At 36.9% G+C, this 24,320-nt stretch overlaps 1 protein-coding gene and 1 pseudogene across 4 annotated transcripts in view; one reads left to right on the top strand and one right to left on the bottom strand.

Moving 5' to 3' along the window:
- The window catches only part of MEMO1 (mediator of cell motility 1), a 124,531-nt gene that overhangs the window by 14,511 nt on the left and 85,700 nt on the right, over positions 1-24,320 (top strand). The window contains exons 1-2 of one of the 4 annotated variants that reach the window (XM_086700309.1): positions 10,110-10,148; positions 15,655-15,706. The exons of the other annotated variants lie outside the window; for them this stretch is intronic. Coding sequence (XP_086556435.1) covers positions 10,125-10,148; positions 15,655-15,706 — 76 coding nt within the window. The 5' untranslated portion in view covers positions 10,110-10,124. Of the gene's footprint in view, positions 1-10,109; positions 10,149-15,654; positions 15,707-24,320 lie in introns of those variants that run through there. 4 annotated transcript variants of the gene reach the window in all.
- On the bottom strand, positions 22,721-23,385 carry LOC112864115 (large ribosomal subunit protein eL31 pseudogene; annotated as a pseudogene).

Raw genomic sequence — 24,320 nt, 5'->3', positions numbered from 1 at the left:
TCAACAATAGCCAAATTATGGAAAGAGCCTAAATGTCCATCAACTGATGAATGGATAAAGAAATTGTGGTTTATATACACAATGGAGTACTACGTGGCAATGAGAAAAAATGAAATATGGCCTTTTGTAGCAACGTGGATGGAACTGGAGAGTGTGATGCTAAGTGAAATAAGCCATACAGAGAAAGACAGATATCATATGGTTTCACTCTTATGTGGATCCTGAGAAACTTAAGAAAAACCCATGGGGGAGGGGAACAAAAAAAAAAAAAAAAAGAGGTTAGAGTGGGAGAGAGCCAAAGCATAAGAGACTGTTGAGAACTGAGAACAAACTAAGGGTCGATGGGGGGTGGGAGGGAGGAGAGGGTGGGTGATGGGTACTGAGGAGGGCACCTTTTGGGATGAGCACTGGGTGTTGTATGGAAACCAATTTGACAATAAATTTCATATATAAATAAAAAAAAAATAATAAATAAATAAATAAAAAAAAAAAAAAAAAGTATTTGTTTCTCTCAATACAGTGTTGTTGTTTTTTTCTTTTCCTATGGTTGTGTTAAGCTTTTTTTTTTTTTTTTTTAAACTTATTACCATTTTCCTGCTATTTTATCATCATGTGCCTTTGAGTGATCTGAGTTTATCCTTTTTTGGGATTCACTAAGTTTCTTGGATCTGTGGGTTATAGTTAGCAGCAGATTTAGAAAAATACTTGTCATAATCATTATTACCGCAAATATTTTTTCTTTTTACCCCCTTTGTTTTCTGGACTCCAATTAAAAGTATGCTAAATAGCTTGGTATTGCCCTATAGTTAATTCAGAATTGTTTTCTTCTTTCTCTCTGTGCTTCCTTTTGTGTAATTTCTTTTAAGTTCACTGATTTTTTTTTTTTGTCTTGTGCAATATCTAAATTTGCTTTCAATTCCATCAGTGACATCTTTTAAGTACAAAAAAGTTAATGAAATAACTGCTAATTTCACCTGAATATTACCTTTTCTTTTTTAAGTTTATTTGTTTTGAGTTTGAGAGAGAGAGACAGGGAGACAGAATCCCAAGCAAGCTGTGTGCTGTCAGCGCAGAGCCTAACCTGGGGCTCAATCTCACAAACTAAGAGATCATGACCTAAGCCAAGATTGTGAGCTGGAGTCTTAACTGACTGATTCTGAGCCACCCACGTTCCCCTCATCTGAATATTTTCTTAAAAAAAATTTTAAAAATTAATTTATTTTTTAACTAAAAAAATTTTTTTAATGTTTATTTATTTTTGACAGAGAGAGAGAGAGACAGACAAACAGAGCATGAGTGGGGGAGGGGCAGAGAGAGAGGGAGACAGAATCTGAAGCAGGCTTCAGGCTCTGAGCTGTCAGCACAGAACCCAACACGGGGATCGAACTCACAGACCGCGACATCATGACCTGAGCTGAAGTGGGATGCTCAACCGACTGAGCCACCCAGGCGCCTCTAAAATTTATTTTTGAGAGAGAGTGGGTACATGTGTGCGTGCGAATGGGGGCAGGGGCAGAGAGACTGGGACAGAGGATCTGAAGCAGGCCCTGTGCTGATAGCATTGAGCCCAATATAAAAACATTTAAAAAATTAAAAAAAAAAGTAACTTTTTATTTTTTTCCTGATATCAGGGCAACCTAGAAATTGAAAATACATGTGAATTATACTTAATATTGGTTTAGAGTTATTTTCTTTTAAATTAAGTTTTTTAATGGTTATTTATTTTTGAGAGAGAGAGACAGAGCATGAGCAGGGAAGAGGCAGAAAGAGAGGGAGACCTAGAATCAAGAGTAGGCTCCAGGCTCTGGGCTGACAGCACAGAGCCCGACACAGTGCTCCAACCCATGAACCTTGAGATTACGACTTGAGTGAAAGTCGAAAGCTTAACCGACTGAGCCACCCAGGCACCCCCAGTATTATTTTCTTTTAAATTAAATTAAGTTATACATTTAAAAATACTGTGAATACATTCATATGTTTTAAAAATTAAAGGATTGAGAAGCTCATTCCTATACCACCTTTGTAAATTTCATATTCCCCCTTCCTTGTAGGTGTGTGCTTTTATCAATTCCTTGCATGTCTGTCCATTGTTTTGTTACGCATATACAAGCACATGTGAATACGTCATCATTTCCTACACCTTTTCAGCAAATGGTAGTATACTGTATTGTATAATTCTTTTATACTTTTGTACTTAACAAATTCAGTATTTGAAGGTCTTTCTGTGTTATAACACCAATAGTCATTATTCTACCTATCACATTCCCTTTTTTGGTTATTGCTTATTCTGGTTCTTCAAAGGAAGATAGTTATGATGCATTCAGTAAGGTGATACAGAGTTGAATAGCTACATAAAGTATCATTAGATCTCTAGCAGTTATTTTGAAACTTTTCAGTCTCAGAGTCCCTTTATACTCCTTAAAATGATTGATAATGCCAAAGCACTTTTTTTTGCATGTGAATTAATCTATCAATATATGTCATTAGAAACTAAAACTGAGAAACTTAAAATACTTACGTGTAATTTATTTAAAAAATAATAAAACCCATTGCATGTTAATATGAATAGCATTTTTAATGAAAATAACTTTATTTTCCAAAACAAGGAAAATATGAGAAATTAGCATTTGTTACATTTTTGAACATATTTTCAATGTCTAGTTTAATGGAAAACAACTGGCTTCTCATATCTGTTACTGCATTCATTTTGTTGTGACTTGTTTTATCTGAAGCATATCAAGAAAATCTGGCCTCATACAAATATGAAATTGGAAAAAGGGCAGAATATTTTAGTGAACTATTCAGATGATTGTGGATATCCTACTCTGATGCTGTACTAAAACTAAATTTTTTTTTTTAATGTTTGTTTATTTTTGAGAGACGGAGCATGGGGGGGGGGGGGGGGGATGGTGCAGAGAGAGAGGAAAACATAGAATTGGAAGTGGGCTCCAGGCTCCGAGTGAGCTGTCAGCGCTGAGCCAACGCAGGGCTCGAACTCATGAACCAGGAGATCATGACCTGAGCTGAAGTTGGATGTTTAACTGACCCAGGTGCCCCTAAAGTTGTAGTTTTTAAAAAATTGTTTTATTGAAATATAGTTGACATATGATGAATGACACAAATGTAATATACCTGTGAGACTGTCAACAACAACATGAAGATGGTCTACTTCTAAAAGGACTTTTAGAAAAATTAATTCCAGGGTTGCCTGGGTGGCTTAGTTGGTTAAGCATCTGACTTGATTTAGACTCAGGTCGTGATCTCACACAGTTCATGAGTTCGAGCCCCCCCCCCCCCCCCCCCCCCATCAGGCTCTGTGATGTCAGCAGATTCTCTCTCCCTCTTTCTGTGCCCCTTTCCTGCTTGCACGCATGTTCTCTCACTCTCAAAATAAATAAGTACACATTAAAAAAAAAGAAGAAGAAAGATTAACTCCAATCTGGAATTTGAAATCTTAGCAATGAAGTTTTCATACTGTTTTCATTAATATCAGTCTATCCTCTACTTGAAGTGGATCTTTCATCCTTGCAGAATTCTTGTAACACCATGTATTAGTCATGTGGAAAATATTTGTTCCTTGGGTTATATAGATCTTCCAAATGTTTACACATTTTATCAGTCATTGTTAAAGAATCACATTTGTTAATATCACCATTATTGTCAGAAAATCCTGTTTGACTTTGTAAGGTTTTAAGCCCTTAATGGTAGAAACAAGTTTTGCAAAATTTCAGTTTTCTCAAAGCTTGGATTTTATACTCAGCAATATACATTGACAGGTATGTTTTTTGATGTGATAGGCTCACTGTTGATTTTCAAGGAAATATCTGCTAAATACTCAAGATTAAGTAACCAGTATTTGTCAGTCATTGTTTCAAGAAAAACGGTGTTCCATAAAAAAGTGGCTAGGTCAGCTTGCAACTCAGTCATGTAAGTGCTTTCCCTTGAGACAACTGTCATACTTCCCATGTCAGCGCACAGAATATTGAAAAGTGTATGTTCAAGGCTTGAAATTTAATAAAATGTGTAATATTTACAGCTATAGCTACATCAAAGACATTCTTAAAAGAAACTGGCTTTTTCTTTTTTTTAAAGTTTGGTAAGTGTGTGGTGGTGAAGACTGTAATAACTGCTAATATTGTTTAGTGCTATTGCTAATAAGATCCCAGCAGTTTGACCTAGTTACTTTTCAACCATCAAAGTAAATACCAATACAGTGAAAGAAACAGTCTTTTAGTATTATTATGAAAATAATTTTAACTTAGTGGACCTTCTGAAAGGGTCTTGGGGATCTCCAGGAATCTGGAAATATTACTCTGAGAACTGCTGGTCTGTAGAAATCCTCATTTCTTCCTTTGCAATTGTATTAAGCCCTCACCAAAAACAAACAAACAAGCCCTCAAGATTTCTCTATTGTAGTGACTGTCAATCTTACTGTCTTTTCTTCCTGTCTCCCCGCCCCTAACATACCCTGTACTATAATATACTCCTTCCACTAATTATAGTGGCTCATTTTTGCCTGATTCTGAGTAGGATAATGGGGAGATGTAATTTATAAATTGTAGGTGATTTTGATACACTTCTTCCTTCACCTCTGTTTCTTAAAGTGTGAGGGATTATTGGAAACCTGTTGAATTAGGATTGCTGATATGTGGGGCCCAGATATCTGCATTTTTACATACACTAAAGATGGTTCTAATACAGAGCATAGAGAACCACTGCTTTGAGACTTTAGGAAGAAAACTGGGTTGCTCGGAGTAGATGATATCACCATTTTCAGTTTTGTATTTACTGGTCAGAGTGAAAGGTGACATCACCACTATCATCTTTGCATTTCTAGCACCCAAAGTAGCATCTGGCACATAACAGGAGCTCACTAAATGCTTTATGAATGATTAGATGATTAATCTGACTACCTTGTTCTGTTATTTGTCTGATACTAACTTGCCAAATATAGGATGACAAAGTTAGCTTTAATTTATGTGTTTAATTATATTTTGTAGTGTGCTTACTTTACAAGAGTATGTTTTAGAACTTAAAAGCCATGTAAATCAGGTGTGACTGTACTGCTTCAGTGATTTTCTTTTGTATTTAAGCTTCTGATTATGGATAGCCTGCATGATTTGGCCTATGCCTGACTATCCTACATTATCTTTTGTCATTCTCCCCCTTGTTCGCTAGGATTCATGAAACTGGTACTTTTTCCTTCCAGATTCTTTTAACATGGTAAGGTCTTTACTCAGGGCCATTGTGCTTGCTGTTTTCTCTTTCTAGAAATTTCTGTCCCCAAGTATTTTCTTGGCTCTTCATATTCTTTATGTCTCAATTCAGTTGGTAGCTACTTAAGGTGCCTTTCCTGCCCCCTCTTTTTTTAAACTGTCTTCTCTACTGGACATAGAGTGGCTATGAAATAATGGTCCTGTTTATGTGTCATAGCATTGGTCACAATTCAAAGTTATTTTGTTGTTTACCTATTTACTGACTGCCTCCTTTCTCTAGAATACATGCTCCATGAGAACATAGACCTGCCTGCCTTTCCTTATTGTTGTCTCCTCAGTGTCAGAAACAGTCTTGACATGAAATAGGAATTTTGTAAACTTCATTAAATAAATAAATTAATGAATAGGTGAAGAGAATATATGAAAGAAAATTATTTTGGTTACTCTATATATCTTTTTAACATTTTTATTTATTTTGAGAGACAGAAACAGAGCATGAGTCAGGGAGGGTCAGAGAGAGAAGGAGACACAGAATCTGTGTCAGAGCCTGACATGGGGCTTGAACCCACAAACCATGAGATCATGACCTGAGCTGAAGTCAGATGCTTAACCAGCTGAGCCACCCAGGTGCCCCTGGTTATTCAATAAATATCTTAAACTTAATAGAAAAGATAATGTCTATATTAATAATTAAGGACTTTATGTGAATAAGTTTGTTCTACTAGATTATGTGAAATGTTACATACAGATTAGGGCTTCTGGTTTATAAGAGGGAATAACAATAATTTCTGGTGGGAAATATGTAAATGAGTAAGATAAAACCTTTGCTGTTTATAACCATCCAAGGAGTCATTTATTTTAGATCAGTTACCACTTTCAGTGTTACACCTTTTATTTTAGGGATTTGGAAATATATGCAATATTTTCAGTTTTCAGAAACACATTCTTTTTTTTAACTTTATTGAGGTGTAACTGACATATAACATTGTGTAAGTTTAAGGTGTATATGTGATGATTTGATTCCATGATATATTACCAAAGAAGGGTTAGTTCACACCTCTGTCAACTCACATAATTACCATTTCCTTTTTGTGGTGAGAACATTTAAGATTTAGTCTCTTAGCAACTTTCAAATAGACATTACAGTGTTGTTAACTGTGGTCACCATGCTGTGCATTAGATCCCCAGCACCTAGTCATCATATAACTGGAAGTTTGTACTTTTTGACTAACCTCTCCCTGTTTCCACCACCTTCCAGCTCCTGGCAATCATTATTTTCCTCTCTATGAGTTTGATGTTTTTGGATTCCACATATAAGTGAGATCATACAGTATTTGTTTCTCTCGCTGACTTGTTTCACTTAGCATAGTGACTTCATATTTTCTCCATGTTGACACAAATGGCAGGATTTCATCTTTTTTAATAGCTTAATAATATTCCATTGTATACATAACTGCATTTTCTTTATTCATTCATCTTTGATGGACACTTAAGGCTTTTTCCATGTCTTGGCTATTATGAATAATGCTCAGTGGAGAAATGGACCTCTGGCAGCATCCTGCACAGCTGGATCATTCATATCCTTTCATTTTCCCTTGTGGGAGAAATCACGAGCAGAGGAGGTTTCTCTTGCTTTTCTTTTTTTTTTTTTTTTACCTTAAAAATTTTACAGCACTCTTCTTTAAAAAATTAAAAAAAAATTTTATTTTTGAGAGAGAGAATGAGTGGGGGAGGAACAAAGAGAGAGAGAGAGAGAGAGAGAGAGACAAAGGCTTTGAATTGGGCTCTGTGCTGACAGGGGCTTGAACTCACAAACTGTCAGGTTTGTGATCATGACCTGAGCCGAAGACAGATGCTTAACCTACTGAGCCACTCAGGTGCGGTGCCCCACTCTTCTTTTAAAGTTTATTTATTTATTTGGAGTGGGGGGATGGGAAAGAGTGTGTGCTAGCGCATGCACAGAGAAATAACAGAGAGGAAGAGAGAGAATCCCAAGCAGGCACAGTGTTGTCAGCGCAGAGCCCAGTGTGGGGCTCCATTCCATGAACTGTGAGATCATGACCTGGGCTGAAACCAGGAGTTGGATGCCTAACCGACTGAGCCACCCAGGTGCCCCACTTCTTTAATTTTAAGTGGGCTCCACACCCATTGTGCGGCTTGAACTCATGGCCCTGAGATTAAGAGTCATATACTCTACTAACTGAGCCAATCCTGTGCCCCTGAGGAGGGTCTTTTGGTACTGAGCTGTGCTGCCTTGGGCTACAAGTGCCATGGGAAAAGTCAGACTTCCTCTTACGCTCTCTAGTGTGCCTAGACTTTTTAATTTTTATTTATTTATTTTTTTGCTTCAGTGGTATGCTGGAATTTTGCTGCTGGGCTCCTAGACTTCCACAAAGGCTCTGTCATCTGTGGGTGATTGCATAAGACCATCTTCTCCAGGGGCTCTAGTACTGTGGCCAAGAGGGACTGGAGCAAGTTTGTGGACCACTGCAGGATCTGGAGCCAGAACTGAGATCTGTAGGCCTGTTGCTCAATGCATGGGTGGGCAAGACTCCTCATGGGTCTGTTGGCATGTGGTGCTGATTCCCACAGCTCCCACTAAGGAACTTTTTGTTCATGGATACATGTCAAATTGATCTGTTGAGTCACTTAAGACTCTCCTAGGAATGTCGATTCTGGTGTGGTTTTTTTGAAAGCTTTCCAGGTGATTCTGATGAATACCTTTTTGCTCTAGTGCTTTACAGGTGATTCAGGGTTTACTTCTCAGTTGGTGAGGCTGACCAACATAAACTGTGAGAATAGAAGGGAGGGAGCTGTTCAGTAGGACACAGATTAGTTTATCTAGTCTCCGTTTCTGCTTTGTATATAATTCTTCAGTTTCTGAGGTTACCATATGGGCTGTTGCCTAACCTGTCAGTTGGCTCTTCTTGGGTTTAGACTCCCATTCCTGATTTAGCAGTCAGTTGTGACCAGGTTGGAAGGGTCATGAGGTATTATTACTGTACTTAGTACTACTTGTCTTTACGTTTGATTGCGGTGAAGAGGTAATACCGAGTGACTAAGGGAGAAGTTACCATAGATAGAGATTAGAAGAAGTCTTTCTGTGGAAGTAAAAATTAAATTGAAATCCCAAATGGTATGAAATTCTCAGGTAGAGAGATTTCCAGTAAGAGGGAATAAGTGGCTGAATTATAGTGAAGATTGTTGGAGAAGGAGATTAGGACTACATCATATAGATTCTTGTAGGTCTGGTTAAATGGGTTTTATTCTAATTATAATGGGAAATTGAAGTGGCCGGGAGAACTCAGAAAAAAGTCTGATTGGGCATTAAAATGTTTATGATAAACATTGAATGAAGAGTAGTGGCTTAAAAATAAAAAAAATCTTAGAATATTTCAAAATTCCATTGCTAATATGAATTTTAACATTAATGTATTCTAATCATCATTTTTTAATTCTTCCTAAATTTAAAAGTTATTTTTAAATAACTGACTTAAGACAATTTGTATTTTATAGACTTCTATGCAGTCTATTTACCCGTTTGTCCATCTGACATGGTAATAAATGGTTGGTTTGTACATATCAGTTGGTCAGGAAGTGTTTACTAACTATGCGGTAGTGTTTAAGAATTTTAGGAAGTAGAAGATCAGTACAACCCTGACACAAGTTCAGATGAGCCATGTGGTGGGGCTGCTGGGTTCTATTTAATGATTATGGCCGACATTTATTGAGTCTGTACTGTATGGAAAGTCTATACTGTGTGTCAGGCATCTGCACTTGCATTTCTCTTTTAATATCGCAGCCAGTGAAAAAGCTGAGGCTTCAGTTATTCAAGGTCACAGCGTTGTGCTAGGGTTCCCACCAGCTCGATCCACACTCAGAGCTCTTAACTACCATTCCATATTTCCATACAAGGCTTTTAATAAATTTATATCTTAGACTATTAAACATATATGTTTATTTGAAAATAAGAAGTTAGGGAATCATTTAACTTATAAAACATTTTATTTTGTGGAGCTTCATTGTGTAAATCGACAAAAGCAAGATAATAATAAAAAAATTCTCAAATATGTAAAGTTTTTATCCCTGCATGTTGTGTAAACTATATAGTGCACATGTTTCAATATTCTGTCTTGTAATTAAAACACATTTTCAAGCATAAGAACTTTCATTGGTTACCCATTGTCTATATGGAATACAAGTAAATTTTTTTTTTATATCTCGCAGTGTCTGTGGGGCAAGAATCCACGTGTGGCTTAGCTGGCTCCTCTGTCCTAGGGTCTCCAAGTAGCGTCCTTTTTTTTTTTTTTTTTTTTTTTTTTTTTTTTAAAGTTTATTTATTTATTTTGAGAGAGAGAGAGAGAGAGAGAGAGAGAGAGAGAGAATCCCAAGCAGGCTCTGCACTGACAGTGTGTAGCCCGACACAGGGCTCTAACCCACGAACTGTGAGATCATAAACTGAGCTGAGATCGAGAAAGAGTCTCATGCTTAACCAACTAGCCACCCAGGCACCCCTCCAAGCAAACTCCTTAATGTCAGCTTAAGGGGTTACTTATTCTAGCTCTTCCTTTCTCAACTATGCAAGCTTTGTATTTCATGCAACTGAAAGGTCATTTCCACGTTTGCGCTTTTGTGCATAGCTTCCTTCTGTTTGGAAATACTCTGCCATCTTCTGCTTTTCTGGTTCAGCTTTTAAGACCTAAGTTAATTTATTTTTCTTCCCAGCATTTTTCCTTCATCTGAACTCTTAAATCTCTCGTTAGACACTGTATATATACCTTACCTTGTTTTATTTATCTATTTCCTCAGCTAGGTAAACCTCTTGATGGAAATGGCTGTCATTGATACCTTTTTGTAGTTTGTGTTTTATACATACAAAGAGCTCAATAACTGCTTGCTAGTGAAAAGATGGTAAAAAGCCATATATGCAATGTCAGTAATATTTTTATTGTTATTTATCTTAGTGTGTGTGTGTGTGTGTGTGTGTGTGTGTGTGTGTGTGTGTCAGACCGAGAGAGAGGCAGAAGGGGAGAGAGAATATCTTAAGATCCATGCTGAGTGTGGAGCGCAGTGTGGGGCTCGATCCCATGACCCTGGCATCACAACCTGAGCTGAAATCAAGAGTCAAACGCTTAAGTGAGCCACCCAGGTGCCTCAATAATGTTTTAAAATAAACATTTCATTTTGTTCATCTTATCTCATTATAAATCTTAAGTTTAAAATCTAAAAATTTATATTCTTGTGGAAGATTTTAGTGTTTAATTTCATGAAGAAATGAAAGGTTGGAGCTCTAAAAGAGAAAAAAAGGTATGTTATGTGTCAGTCTGTATAAATAGCAAGAATATGATCATAGTAATTAATATTTTTAGTTTTTTTTTTCTTTTCTTTTCTTTCTTTTTCTGTTTTTAGTAGGCTCCACACCCAACATGAGGCTTGAACTCATGACCCTGAGATCAAGAGTCGCACGCTTCACTGACTAAGCCAGCCAGGGGCCCCAGTATTTTCAGTCTTTAGAAATGGATATTGCCTTTGACACTTGATATATTTAGTTATCTGTACCCCCAAAACAATTTTCCTGAATACTTTATATTGATTTGAAAACATTCTTTATAAACTTGGCTTACATTTCTTTCTAAATTTGGAATGTACATAGAGAAAGCTTTTAAATTCAGCTTGTTTATGTTCTTCATTCGTGTTTTTTTACTTTCAACTCTTATTTAAAAATTTTAAACTTTCTGTGAGGATTTGCTTCCTCATTTGCCACTTTATCTTTCTACTCTTCAGTGTTTAGTTGAGGAGCACTGATTTCAGGAGAAACATTTATTGAAAGCAATTGAAATTAGCTATATTAAGAGTCTAGATGGAACTTAAGTTTACCTTGTTCACATTTTATGGGCCACGTCAAAAGAAAGCAGTTTGTAGGTGCAGTCCACACAATTTTCTGGGCATTGTGGGCTCTTTTTAAATTATCTCTTTATATTTTTAATGTTGGGGCACATATTTTTTAGTACATTTTAGAAACATGGCTAGTTAGTCACCACTGATACTACATCTTTATAATGTATATATTTTCACATTATTTTCAACCTTAAAATTATTATTATTATTATTATTATTATTATTATTATTTTCACAAGATTACATGACCATGCAGCTAGCTACTAGCACAGCCCTGTGGTGAGCAGCTAATCAATGTTTTCGTTCTAGGGCTCTGTTCACAAGACTTTTTTTCTCTGAGACAGGTAGTCTGTTATGCTACTGGATTGACATTCTCCACAACCTTTGGAAATTCACATGGATAAAATGGTATTGATTGCGGGCCATGAATGAATGTTTCTCCTATGACAAAAAAACATTTAGTATTAGATACTGCCCACATTTTTAATACATTAAAACCAAGGATTGATACATTAGAGATTTTTTTTTCTCTCCTATTATATTTTTTGGGAAATGTTTGAGGAGGATTTAAGTATTTTCAGCAGTTTTAATTTTTGCCATATTTAAAATAATTAAATATTTTAGAGTCTAGACTCCTTTCTCAGCTCACCATTGCTGTACATTTGCTTCCTTCTCTCCCTTTCAGTCTGTCTAGAGACTGTTTCCAGGCAAAGATACTTTGTTTTCTAGTGCTCTGCCCCCATGTGGGGGGCAGTGGGGAAGAAAAGAAACTAGAACAGACTACCTTTTTCTAGATGCCCACTAAACAATGCGTTGACCAAGTACTCTCAAGATCTTGGTGGCATCTTCTTGAGATCTCGGTGGCATCTTCCATGAGTCTAGGTGGCAGGGCATGGGTTTAGGACGAGTGTAGGCTTCCACTTAACCGGGGCCAGTAAGACCCTATTCTTTGTATGTTGCCTGCTGACTCCTCTGTCTGTCACACAGATCTAGAGATGAGAATTTCCCCTAAATCCCAGCTTTGTCTAGTTAAAGGAGCTTTATTCCAGGAGAATGCATAATTTAGGTGTCATTCTACTTGCCAAACTGGTATTAATTTATTTAATATTTAAAAATTCAATATACCACTGAGAACTTTTATGGTTTCACTACCTATTTTATTACACATGACCATTGTTTTATTGTTTGGTGTAGCATTATAAATGCAAATTTGAGTTGATTTAGATTTTGGTACTCTATGTCTGTCCATAGATGTTTTCTAAGTTTATTTCGTTTTGCAGTTTGAAGTGCTATATTCCAAAGATGTTGAAGCCCTGAGAAAACAAACTGTATGCATGTGCATGTTTTAAATTTTTTTTAAAAAGATTTTGTTTTTAACTAATCTGTACACCCAACGTGGGGCCTGAACTCATGACCCTGAGATCAAGAGTTGCATGCTCCCCTGATTGAGCCAGCTAAGGGCCCCTTTAATTTTTACATAGGAGTCAGTTTGAGTCCCAAGAAATGTGTGTAACACCTGAAGTATCCTTTACTAAGTCATCTTGTTAGGTATATATAACATGGTTTTTTTAAAACAATCATGTTTCAAATACAAAAACAAAATATGATTCCAACCAATATTATGTTAATTGAAAATAATTTTCATATATTTTCTTATTTAGCTTATTTATTTTGAGAGAGAGTACAAGAGAAGGGCAGAGAGAGAGGGGGAGAGAGAATCCCAAGCAGGCTCTGCACTGTTAGCATGGAGCCTGATGGTGGGCTTGAGCTCCTGAACTGAGATCATGACCTGGGCCAGAATCAAGAGTCAGACGCTCAACTGACTGAGTAACCCAGGTGCCCCTAATTTTCATTTATTTCAACTGTTAACTGCAAATGATGTGATAAACTGACCTAGCTTCTTTTCTGCTTCTTTTTTTTTAACCTACCTCTTTCATTGATTATCAGGCAAAAATGTAGTAAGTAAATAAAGTGCCCCTATTTTAGTAATACAGAGTAAATTAATATGTTTTATGGATGTCCTTGGTGTTAAACCAGGTACAGAAGATTAGAGACAGAGGGAAAGAGAGAAAGTTTCACAGTTTCTGATATAATGATTTTTCATTTTTATCATGCTTACGAACTTCTGTAAACTGGAGATTTGTGTAAATTGTCTTTTTTTTTCTTTTTACCAGGGTGAAATCCACATAATGTAAAGTTAGCCATTTTAAAGTGTACATTTCTTTTTTCTTTTAATTTATTTTGGAAGAGAGATAAAATGTGAGCAGGGGAGGAGCAGAGAGAGAGGGAGGGAGAATCCCAAGCAGGCTCCACACTGTCAGTGCAGAGCCTGACATGGGGATTGATCTTACAAACCATTAGATTGTGACCTGAGCTGAAATCAAGAGTCGGACTAATCTACTGAGCCACCCAGGCACTCCTAACGTGTACATTTCATCGGCATTTATTATATTTATAATATTGTGCAGCTACCAGCTGTATTGAGTTTCAAAACATTCTTATAACCCCAGAAGAAATCTATTAAGCAATTAACCTATTAAGGCTATTAAGTTGCACCCCATTCTTGCCTACCTATAGCTGCTGTCAGTCACCTATCTGCTTTCTGTCTCTGTGGATTTACCTATTTAGGGCATTTCATATAAACAGAATCATACAGTTTGTGACCTTTTGTGTCTGGCTTCTTTTACTTAGTATAATGTTTTCAAGGTTTATCCAAATTGTAGTCTATATTGGTACTTCATTCCTTTTTTATGATTGAATAATATTTTTTTGTATGCACATACCACATTTTGTTAATCCAGTTATTGGTTGGTAGGCTTTTGAATTGTTTTCATCTTTTGGTGTTTGTCACTAGTGTTGTTATGGAGATTTGTGTACAAATATTTGTTGGAATATCTGTTTTTATTTCTTTTGGATGTTGTTGGAATTGCTGGATCATATGCTAATTCTATAGGAATTACTTAGGAACTGCCAAACTATTTTCCACACTGGCTGTACCATGTAATAGTCCCACCAGCAACATATGAACATTCTAATTTCTCTACATCCTGTCAATCACTTGTTATTTTATTTAGAAAAAATTTTTTCAATGTTTATTTTTGAGAGAGAGAGAGAGAGAGAGAGCGAGCGAGCATAAGCACACAAACAGGGGAGGGGCAGAGAGAGAGGGAGACACAAGATCTGAGGCAGGCTCCATGCTCCGAACTGTCAGCACAGAGTTGGATGTGGGGCTCTGACTCATGAATTACGAGATCATGACCTGAGCCAAGGTCGGAGGCTTAACCGACTGAACCACCCAGGTGCCCCTTTTTCTTTTTTTAAAGTAAGCTCTGTGCCCAACATGAGCCTTAAATTTATGATCCTGAGATTAAGGGTTGCATATTCTATTGACTAAACCAGGCCCCAGGTGCCTTTTCCTTCTCCTTTTCCTTTTCGCTTTCCTTTTCCTTTCCTTTCCTTCTTTCATAGCCATCCTAACTAGCGTGAAATGGTATGCCAGTGTAGATTGATTAGCATTTCATAATCACTAATGATATTGAACATCTTTTCATGTGTGTATTGGCCATGTGTATACCTTATTTGGAGGAATGTTTATTCAGGTCTTTTGCACATTTTTAAACTGGGTTGCTTGTCCTTTTGTTGTTGAGTTGTAAGAGTTCTGTATATATTCTAGGTATTAATTCTCTATCAGATATATGAGTTGCAAGTATTTTCTCCTTTATGGTTGTCTTTTCAACTTCTTGACAATATCGTTTCATGTGTAGAACTTTTTTATTTTGATGAAGTCCACTTTTACCTATTTTTTCTTTTGTTTGCTCATACTTTTTAAAGTCTTTTTGTTTATTTTTCATCTCATTTCATTTCATTCCATTTGAGAGAGAGAGGAAGAATGCATGCATGTGTCGGGGAGAGGGATTGAGGGAGAGAGAGAATCTTAAACAAGCTCCACATTCAGCATGGACCCTGTGCAGGGCTCGATCCCACAACTCTGGGATTGTGACTTGAGCCAAAATCAAGAGTTGGACACTTAACCAACTCAGCCACCCAGTCGCCCCTGTTTGCTTGTACTTTTGATAGTATGTCTAATAAGAAACACAGCTGGGGCGCCTGGGTGGCTCAGTCAATCAAGTGTCCAACTTCGGCTCAGGTCATGAACTCACGGTTCATGGGTTCGAGCCCCGTGTTGGGTGGGCTCTGTGCTGATAGCTCAGATCCTGGAGCCTGCTTTGGATTCTGTGTTTCCCTCTATCTCTGGCTCGTGATGTGTCTCTCTCTGTCTGTCAAAAATAAAAATAAATGTTAAAAAAAAACCACCCAAATTGTTAGCAAATGCAAGGTCGTGATGATTTGCCCCTGTTTTTATTCTGAGAGTGTTATAGTTTTAGCTGTTACATTTAGGTTATTGGTTCATTTTGAGATAAATTTTGTATATAGGGTGAGGGTAGGGTTCCAGCTTTATTCTTTTTTTTTTCTTTTCTAAAAATTAATTTATTCTTTTACATTCAAGTGTAATAACATGCAGCGCTATATTTAATTTCAGGTGTGCAATATAATGATTGCACAGTTCTGTACATTACCCACTGATCATCACAGTAAGTGTGCTCTTGATCCCCTTTACCTCTTTCACCCATATCCCCTCTGGTAACTGCCAGTTTGTTCTCTATATTTAAAAGGGGTTTTTGTTGTTGTTGTTGTTTGTTTGTTTTTTCTTTTTTTGGTGTGTGTGTATCTCTTGTTCATTTGTTTCTTAAATTCCACTTATGAGTGAAATCATATGGTATTGTCTTTCTATGACTGACTTATTTCACTTAGCATTATACCCTCTAGATCCATCCATGTTTTAGCAAAAGGCAAGATTTCATTCTTTTTTACGGATGGGTAATATTCTATTGTATGTATGCCACATCTTTTTTATACTTTATTTTTAAAATTTTATTTTTAAAAATTTACATCCAAATTAGTTAGCAGATAGTGAAACAATGAATTCAGGAGTGGATTCCTTAGTGCCCTGTACCCATTTAGCCCATCCCCCCTCCCACAACCCCTCCCGTAACCTTCAGTTTGTTCTCCATATTTATGAGTCTCTTCTGTTTTGTCCCCCTCCCTGTTTTTATATTATTTTTGTTTCCCTTCCCTTATGTTCATCTGTTTTGTCTCTTACAAAGTCCTCGTAGGAGTGAAGTCATGTGATTTTTGTGTTTCCCTGACTGACTAATTTCACTTAGCATAATACCCTCCAGTTCCATCCAGGTAGTTGCAAATGGCAAGATTTCATTCTTTTTGATTGCCGAGTAATACTCCATTGTGTATATATACTACATCTTCTTTATCCATTCATCCATCGATGGACATTGGGCTCTTTCCATACTTTGGCTGTTGTTGATAGTGCTGCTATAAACATTGGGGTGCATGTGTCCCTTCGAAACAGCACACCTGTATCCCTTGGGTAAATGCCTAGTAGTGCAATTGCTGGGTTGTAGGGTAGTTCTGTTTTTAGTTTTTTGAGGAACCTCCATACTGTTTTCCTGAGTGGCTGCACCAGCTTGCATTCCCATATTCTTTTGCATGTGGATGTCCAGTTGTCTCAGCACCATTTGTTGAAGAGTTTCTTCTTTTGCCATTGAATTGGCTATACATGTTTGGGTTTATTGCTGGATTTTCTTTTCTATTCTATAGATGTTTGGACATATTTCTGGACTTTGAGTTCTATTCCATTGGTCTGTCCTTATGCCAGTACCACGCTATTTTGATCACTTTAGTTTTGTAGTAAGGTTTGAAATTGGGAATTGTGAGTCTTCTACCTTTGTTCTTTTTCAAGATTATTTTGGCTATTCAGGGCCCTTGGAAATTCCAAATGAATTTGAGGATCAGCTTTTCTATTTCTGCAAAAAAGAGAGTTGAGATTTTAATAGAGATTTCATTGGATCCTTTGATCACTTTGCGGAGTATTGCCATTTTAACAGTATTAAGTCTTTCAACTCATAAACATGGGATTTTTTTTTCATTTATTAGATCTTTATTTCAGTAATATTTATAGTTTTTTGTGTATATGTCTTTCATACACTTGGTTAAATTTATAGCTAAGTATTCTTTTTGATTCTATCATACATAGACTTGTTTTCTTAGTTTCTTTTTTGGGTTGGTCCTCACTAATGCATAGAAATACAGTTGAGTTTTGTTTGATCTTCTTACAACACTGCTAAATTCCTTTATTAGCTCTAATAGTTTTAATGTGGGTTCTTTAGAATTTTTTTTTTCTTTAGAACTTTTTAATGTAAGTCATCTGTGAATAGGGAGAGTTTGTATCTTCCTTTCCAATTTGGATGCCTTTTATTTCTTTTTCGTGCCTAATTACTTTGGGTAGAACTTCCACTACCAATATTGGATAGAAGTGGCAAAAGTGGGCATTCCTGTCTTATTCTTAATTTTTCTTAATTTTAGGGGGAAAGCTTTCACTTTTTGCTGTTGAGTATGATATTAGCTGTGGGTTTTCTCACAAATGTCCCTTTCTTAGTTTAAGGAAGTTTCCTTTTATTCCAAGTCTGTATTTTTCACAAAAGGGTGTTGGATTTCGTGAAATGCTTTCTCTGTGTCAATTGAAATGATCATGTGCTGTGTTTCCTTTTGTTTAATAATGTGGTCTATTGCATTGTTTAGTTACATATATTGAACTGCCCTTGCACTCCTGAGATAAATTCTACTGGTTGAGTATAATCCTTTTACTGTGTTGCTGGATTTCATTTGCTGGTATCTCACTGAGGGTTTCTCCATCTGTATTCATAAAGAATATTGGTTTGTAGTTTTCTTGTGATGTCTTTGTCTGGCTTTGTTATCAGGGTGACGCAGTAGAGTGAGCTAGGAAGTGGTCCCTGCTCTTCTGTTTTTTGGAGGACTTTGAGAAGGATTGCATTAATTCTATTCTATATGTTTGGTAGGATTCAGCAGTAAAGCCTTCTGGTCCTGGATTTTTCTTTGTTGGGAGGTTGCTGACTCAGTCTCTTTACTTGTTATACATATGTTGAAATTTTCTATTCTTTAGTCAATTTGGATAGTTTGTGTGTTTCTAGGAATTTATCCATTTCATCTAGGTTGTCTCATTTGTTGGTGTGCAGTTGTTCATAGTGTTTCCTTATAACCTTTTTTATTTCTGTAAGGTCATTAGTGTTGTCTTCTTTAAATTAGTCTTTAAATAAAGCTTTCATTTTTGTCTTGTTAGATTATTTCGTGATTTGGTATGTTTCTCTAACGCAGTTCATTTTGTTTCACACACATTAAAAGATGGAGGAATAGGAAACAGATGACAAATATCACCTCCAAAAGTAGCTGTGTACTGGCATTACTGTACATCAGTTCAAGGAGAGTTAGAGTTAGGTTCGTTATATTCCCAGACCACATCCCAGGTATACCAGTTAGAGAAACATTTGAGTGAAAGATTATTAACAAAAAAATGTACCACACACCTAATCCTAATTTTGTATGGTGCTATTACTAGTTTGTATTTTTCTGAATCTGGTGGTAAGACTTTTTTGATTCAATTTTGTATTATTGAATCTTCCTCATGCTTGGTTTTAGTGGCATTTCAAAACAGAAAGTTTATTCTTTTAAACATTTTTCTGCATAAATATGTCTGTCTTATGTTTATACCCAAGAAAGAAGGGTCTACAATCTTTATAATTTAACAGAATATCTCATAATTTGCAGGCTGTTATTAGCATCCATGTGAATGTATCAATGTGTAAATTAATCTGAAAATGTAAAAAAGGCAAAATTTTTAGGTGGGGTTTGGAGAGAGGTAAACTTTTCCTGGCTAGTTAGTGGGTGACTGTATGAAATAACTTTCAACCTGAAACATTGCTTCAGGTTGGACAAGGTATTAATGGTGGCAATAAAAGGTATTTTGCTCATGTAGCTACAGTATTTTTTTACTCGATCTCTATGGAATTATAGTGCATCCTGAGTGTGAATGAGAACTATGTATGCTGTTTCGTCAAGAAAGATGTCAACAGGGGCGCTTGGGTGGCTCAGTCGGTTCAGCGTCCAACTTCAGCTCAGGTCATGATCTCACGGTCCGTGAGTTCTAGCCCTGTGTCAGGCTCTGTGCTGACAGCTCAGAGCCTGGAGCCTGCTTCAGATTCTAGGTCTCCTCTCTCTGCCCCTCCCCCGATCGTGCTCTGTCTCTCTCTGTCTCAAAAATAAAATAAAAGAAAAGAAAGATGTCAACAGACAGTTACCCTAAGACTCATTAGGAAGCCAGGATGTGACAGTGCCTAGCATTGAATGGGTATTTAATAAAATGTTTGATTAAGTGGATGAATCAACGAAACAAACATAACTATAAAACTGCTTGAGTAGTTGTCTGAAATAGGACAGAGGCTGAGATCAATTAAACCAACATTAGCTCTTTTAAACTAGCCACATTTTGAAGTGTAGTGAGTAAAAGTGTTGTGAGCACCCAGGAACAGAATTGTTCCTCTGTTTGGAGAGATGGCTATTGGAAATTATGAAAAAGAAAAGCTTGTGTTATTCTTATTACAGAAGTAGTTCAGATACCTTAAAATTTAGAAAATATAAGTAAATGTAAAATTGAAATAAATCATCTCTTATCCTAAAATAACTTCATTTCACATATATATATGGCTTTGTAACCTGATATATTCACTTAACTGGAAGTTCACCATATGTAACTTTCTGTTAAAATATTGGAGATTAGGAATCCTGCCAGAAAGTTTCCTGTGTGATTAATACAGTCTTAAATGACTAACTGGACGTAGTAACTAGCCTTTTCTGTATAATAATATTGAATTGTTTATAACACTTGCCTAAAATAAACATTATTATTCTTATTTTTTAAAATGTATTTATTTTAAGAGAGAGAGAAAGGGGCAAAAAGAGAGAGAGAGAGAGAGAGAGAGAGAGAATCCCAAGTAGTTTCTCTACTGCTGATGCAGAACCTGACACAGGGCTTGAATTGATGAACCATGAAGATCATGACCTGAGCCAGAATCAAGAGTCAGAGGCTTAATTGTCCGAGCCACCCAAGTGACCCTAAAATAAACATTATTAATGAATATTAATAAAAATATAGTATGTACATATTATCAAATCAAAATGTTTGGTATTTTAAATTTTTTAGTAGTTTAATCAACTACGTATCTCCACCCTTTTAAAGTTTTGTTTTATAGGGGTGCCTGGGTGGCTCAGTTGGTTAAGGGTCTGACTCTTGATTTCAGTTCAGGTCATGATCTCAAGGCTTATAAGTTTGAGCCCCACATCGGGCTCCATGCTGACAGCTCAGAGCCTGGAGCCTGCTTCGGATTCTGTGTCTCCCTAGCTGTCTGCCCCTCCCCTGTTCATGCTCTGTCTCTCTCTCTCTCAAAAATAAATAAACGTTAAAAATTTTTTTAAAATTTTCTTTCATAAATAATACGCTGTAACCTGAAACAGTACTGTAGTGTTTTCTAGCTTTTGAGAATAGGTTAAAAACGAAGAATGGAAATGTCCTCGTTAGAGAGAAGATGTATTTATATCTAAAATTCTATCTATAATGGACAACATTGACAATAAAATTAAGATGAAAACAAAAAACACAAATAGATGTTGATTGTGAAATAAAACAGTTTATATGTCAGGAATTTGGGGGAGAGTATGGAGTTGAAATTCAGGGATATGAAGTGTGGAAGGTAGTTTCGGTATCAAGGAGATAAAAAGTAAGAGAAGGAGGCCTCCTTTGTAATTAATCTGAGGCACTTCTTCGAAGATTTATCACTGTACAATTTGGTCACTGACAGAACACTCTGCAGTTGAATCACTGACAGAACAAATAACTAGGTTTGCTACCAGGAGAAGGAAATTTGCTAATACTGTTAGGAGCTGTAGGCAGTGCAAAATTCAGAGACTTCCAGGTTAGAAGATGAACATGAAAGCTCCTGAGCAGAGTTGTTAATCCCAGGGTAGAAGCTCTTTGTAGTCCGCCCCACTTAGGTGTAGGCAGCCCTGGGTCCCTTGGTGTTAACTGAAGCCAGAAGGGTCTCAGGTCTGCGGATGCATCCTGTTGCCAAGAGAGGCAGAACCAGGTACTAGGATCACTTTGCAAGATGAGATATTTGGAATTATTTAAATGATGTGAGATGGTTTCATGGGCTGGGGGAAGCTATTTAAGGTTTATAGGAAGAAAATAAAATAATCTTTAGTGAAGTGCTGTTATGTGGCTTGATACTTTCATATATATTCTGATTCAGTCTTTTTGGGTTAGGCTTTGGGGGAGTCTGATTTTTTATTAAGCACACTAGCTGATTTCTTGAATGTGGTTCTTGAACCACAGATTGAGTTACACAGGCAGGACTCCTGACTCTTGGTTGGGACTTGTAAATTTTTTTTTTTTTTTTTAATTTTTTTTTCAACGTTTATTTATTTTTGGGACAGAGAGAGACAGAGCATGAATGGGGGAGGGGCAGAGAGAGAGGGAGACACAGAATCGGAAACAGGCTCCAGGCTCTGAGCCATCAGCCCAGAGCCCGACGCGGGGCTCGAACTCACGGACCGCGAGATCGTGACCTGGCTGAAGTCGGACGCTTAACTGACTGCGCCACCCAGGCGCCCCGGGACTTGTAAATTTTGATTCCTGTTGTCTGAGCTTCCTGGTCATTCCCTCATTCTTCTGAGGCCTCAGATGGCTCTCCAAGATAATATATGAGAACAGAGGTCAGAACAGTAATGTCACTGTAACTATTTTCAGAACTCTTCAATTACATAAATGTCACCTCAAAATTTAAAAATTTTCCACTGGACATTAACATTAAAAATTTATAAAATTTTATTAAAAGATTATATTTCTATTAAAAATAGTTACTATTAATTGATGACCAACTGATTGAGACCTATTAACTTCTTTTACATAGCAATTTTCATTTAATGAAGTTACATCAGTAACTACAAAACAATTTAGTATTCATTATTGTTTCCATGTTCCTTTATAGAATGAAGTCCTCTATTATTCTATATTTATACAAAGCTTTTTTTCTATCATAAAAATGCTTCATTATATAGAAAACTTTAGACTATATAGAGGTGACCAAAGTAAGTATCTAAAATTTGACACCCCAAAATAACCATTGACAGAAATGATTTATACCATTGTACAAATGTTGCAGCATCTATTAGGTTGTTTTTGCCTAAATATGTTATTCTTTCCTAAGGTATTTAACTTAAAAAAATTGAGAAAAGAAAATTTTTTTTTTTACTTAAAGTTTATTCATTTATTTTGAGAGAGTGAGCACATGTACACACAAGTGGGGGAGGGGGAGAGAGAGAGAGGCGAGGAGAGAGAATCCCAAGTAGGCTCTACACTGCCAGCGTGGAGCTCAACATGGGGCTCAACGTGGGGCTCGAACCCACAAACTATGAGATCATGACCTGAGCCAAAGTCAGATGCTTAACTGATTGAGCCACCCAGGCACCCTGAGGAAAGAAATTTTTAATAAATTTTAACTAAAATATGTGTGAGATCCTTGAAATCCGTAAAGAACTGGCATCAAGTGATTTAGCTTTCTCTGGGACATGAATATCAGGGCTAGTTTTAATGGCAAACACTCATTAAACAATTTCTTTTTATAGTTTTATACCTTTATTTGACAATCAGCAGTTCTCATCCACATTAACAGCCTGTAGATTTTTGAAAGTGGTGACAGGTACATAGGTAACCAGTGTATAGAGCCTGTTTAGTGTATCTTCATCCTCGTTATGTTTTCTGGACAACTGCACACGGATATGGTATGGAATATTCCTTATTCCTTTGGCCCAAACAGCTTTGTTGAGCCTGGTGTCAATGCGCACATCTGGGGTTCCCATCTCCTTCATAGCAAATTTCCGGATCTCTTTGAGTGCCTGAGGAGCATGCTTCTTGAAACCCACTCCATGGATGCGCTTGTGAATGTTGATGGTGTATTCTCTGGTCGCTACCTCGTTGATGGAGAATGACTCTTCTTCTCTCCACCCTTCTTTGCGGGAGCCATTCTCCTGGGCCTGGGTTGGAAAGGAAGCTCATTAAACTATTTCTTTCTTTTTTTTTTTTAAATTTTTAATGTTTATTTCTGAGACAGACAGAGACAGAGCATGAGCGGGGGAGGGCAGAGAGAGAGGGAGACACAGAATCCGAAGCAGGCTCCAGGCTCTGAGTTGTCAGCACAGAGCCTGATGCGGGGCTCGAACTCACAAACCGTGAGATCATGACCTGAGCTGAAGTCAGTCGCTCAACTGACTGAGCCACCCAGGCACCCCTCATTAAACTATTTCTTAATGGCAAAAGTAATAAGTACCACCTGTTAGCCAAAAGAAGTGTATCTATTTGGAACTCTAAAAATCACCAAATAACTGGTAGTAGTAACTAACACTAGCTGGTGAGTGGTAAGTTTGTAAAATTCTTTTCATCTTAAAATAAGTCACCATTTAAGCATGGGGAATATGTAGAGTGTCTTCTGTATAAAACTGGGATACACTGTATACAGTATATTCTGGGGATAAAGTGATGGTTACTGGGGATAAAGGGATGGTTTTAGGAAGGAGGAGCAAATTGCATGTAGACTTATGAGGATTTAAAAATTTTTTCTCACTTTCAAAAGAGATTAGGCCAGTCGAGTTTGTGTTTGTTTAGTACTTTAGGAAACAGTTGGCTTTTTAAGGAAATACATGTTTTTGTATGTGTTATTCCACTTAATGCTAAGCCACCCTGTGTAAGGTACTTAGTGTTTTATACTTATTTTTATAGATGAAAAAACTGAAACTCAAAGTTTTTTATCCAGGTCACAAACTCAGATATTTTTGGCTTTGTTTCCATTTCTTTCGCTCATGTTTACCATTCTCTGATTTCCAAAGTTCTTCTTTTTTTAAAAATATTTATTTATTTTTGAGAGGCAGAGACACAGAGCTTGAGCAGGGGAGGGGCAGAGAGAGAGGGAGACACAGAATCCAAAGCAGGCTCCAGGCTCCGAGCTGTCAGCACAGAGCCTGACGCTGGGCCCGAACTCATGAACTGTGAGATCATGACCTGAGCTGAGGTCAGATGCTTAACTGACTGAGCCACCCAGGCACCCCTCCAAAGTTCTTTTTAACTCAAATTCTGTGGTTTTACACAACTGGGGAGGATAGTGTAATGAATTCCCATTTACCTGTCCCAGGACTACAAAATTATTAGCCCATTGCCAGTTTGTT

This window comes from Puma concolor, chromosome A3 (assembly GCF_028749965.1).
Source record: "Puma concolor isolate L17-30 chromosome A3, mPumCon1.1.hap2, whole genome shotgun sequence".
NCBI classification, from domain to species: Eukaryota; Metazoa; Chordata; class Mammalia; order Carnivora; family Felidae; genus Puma; species Puma concolor.
This window is presented reverse-complemented; position numbering and strand designations above follow the sequence as displayed.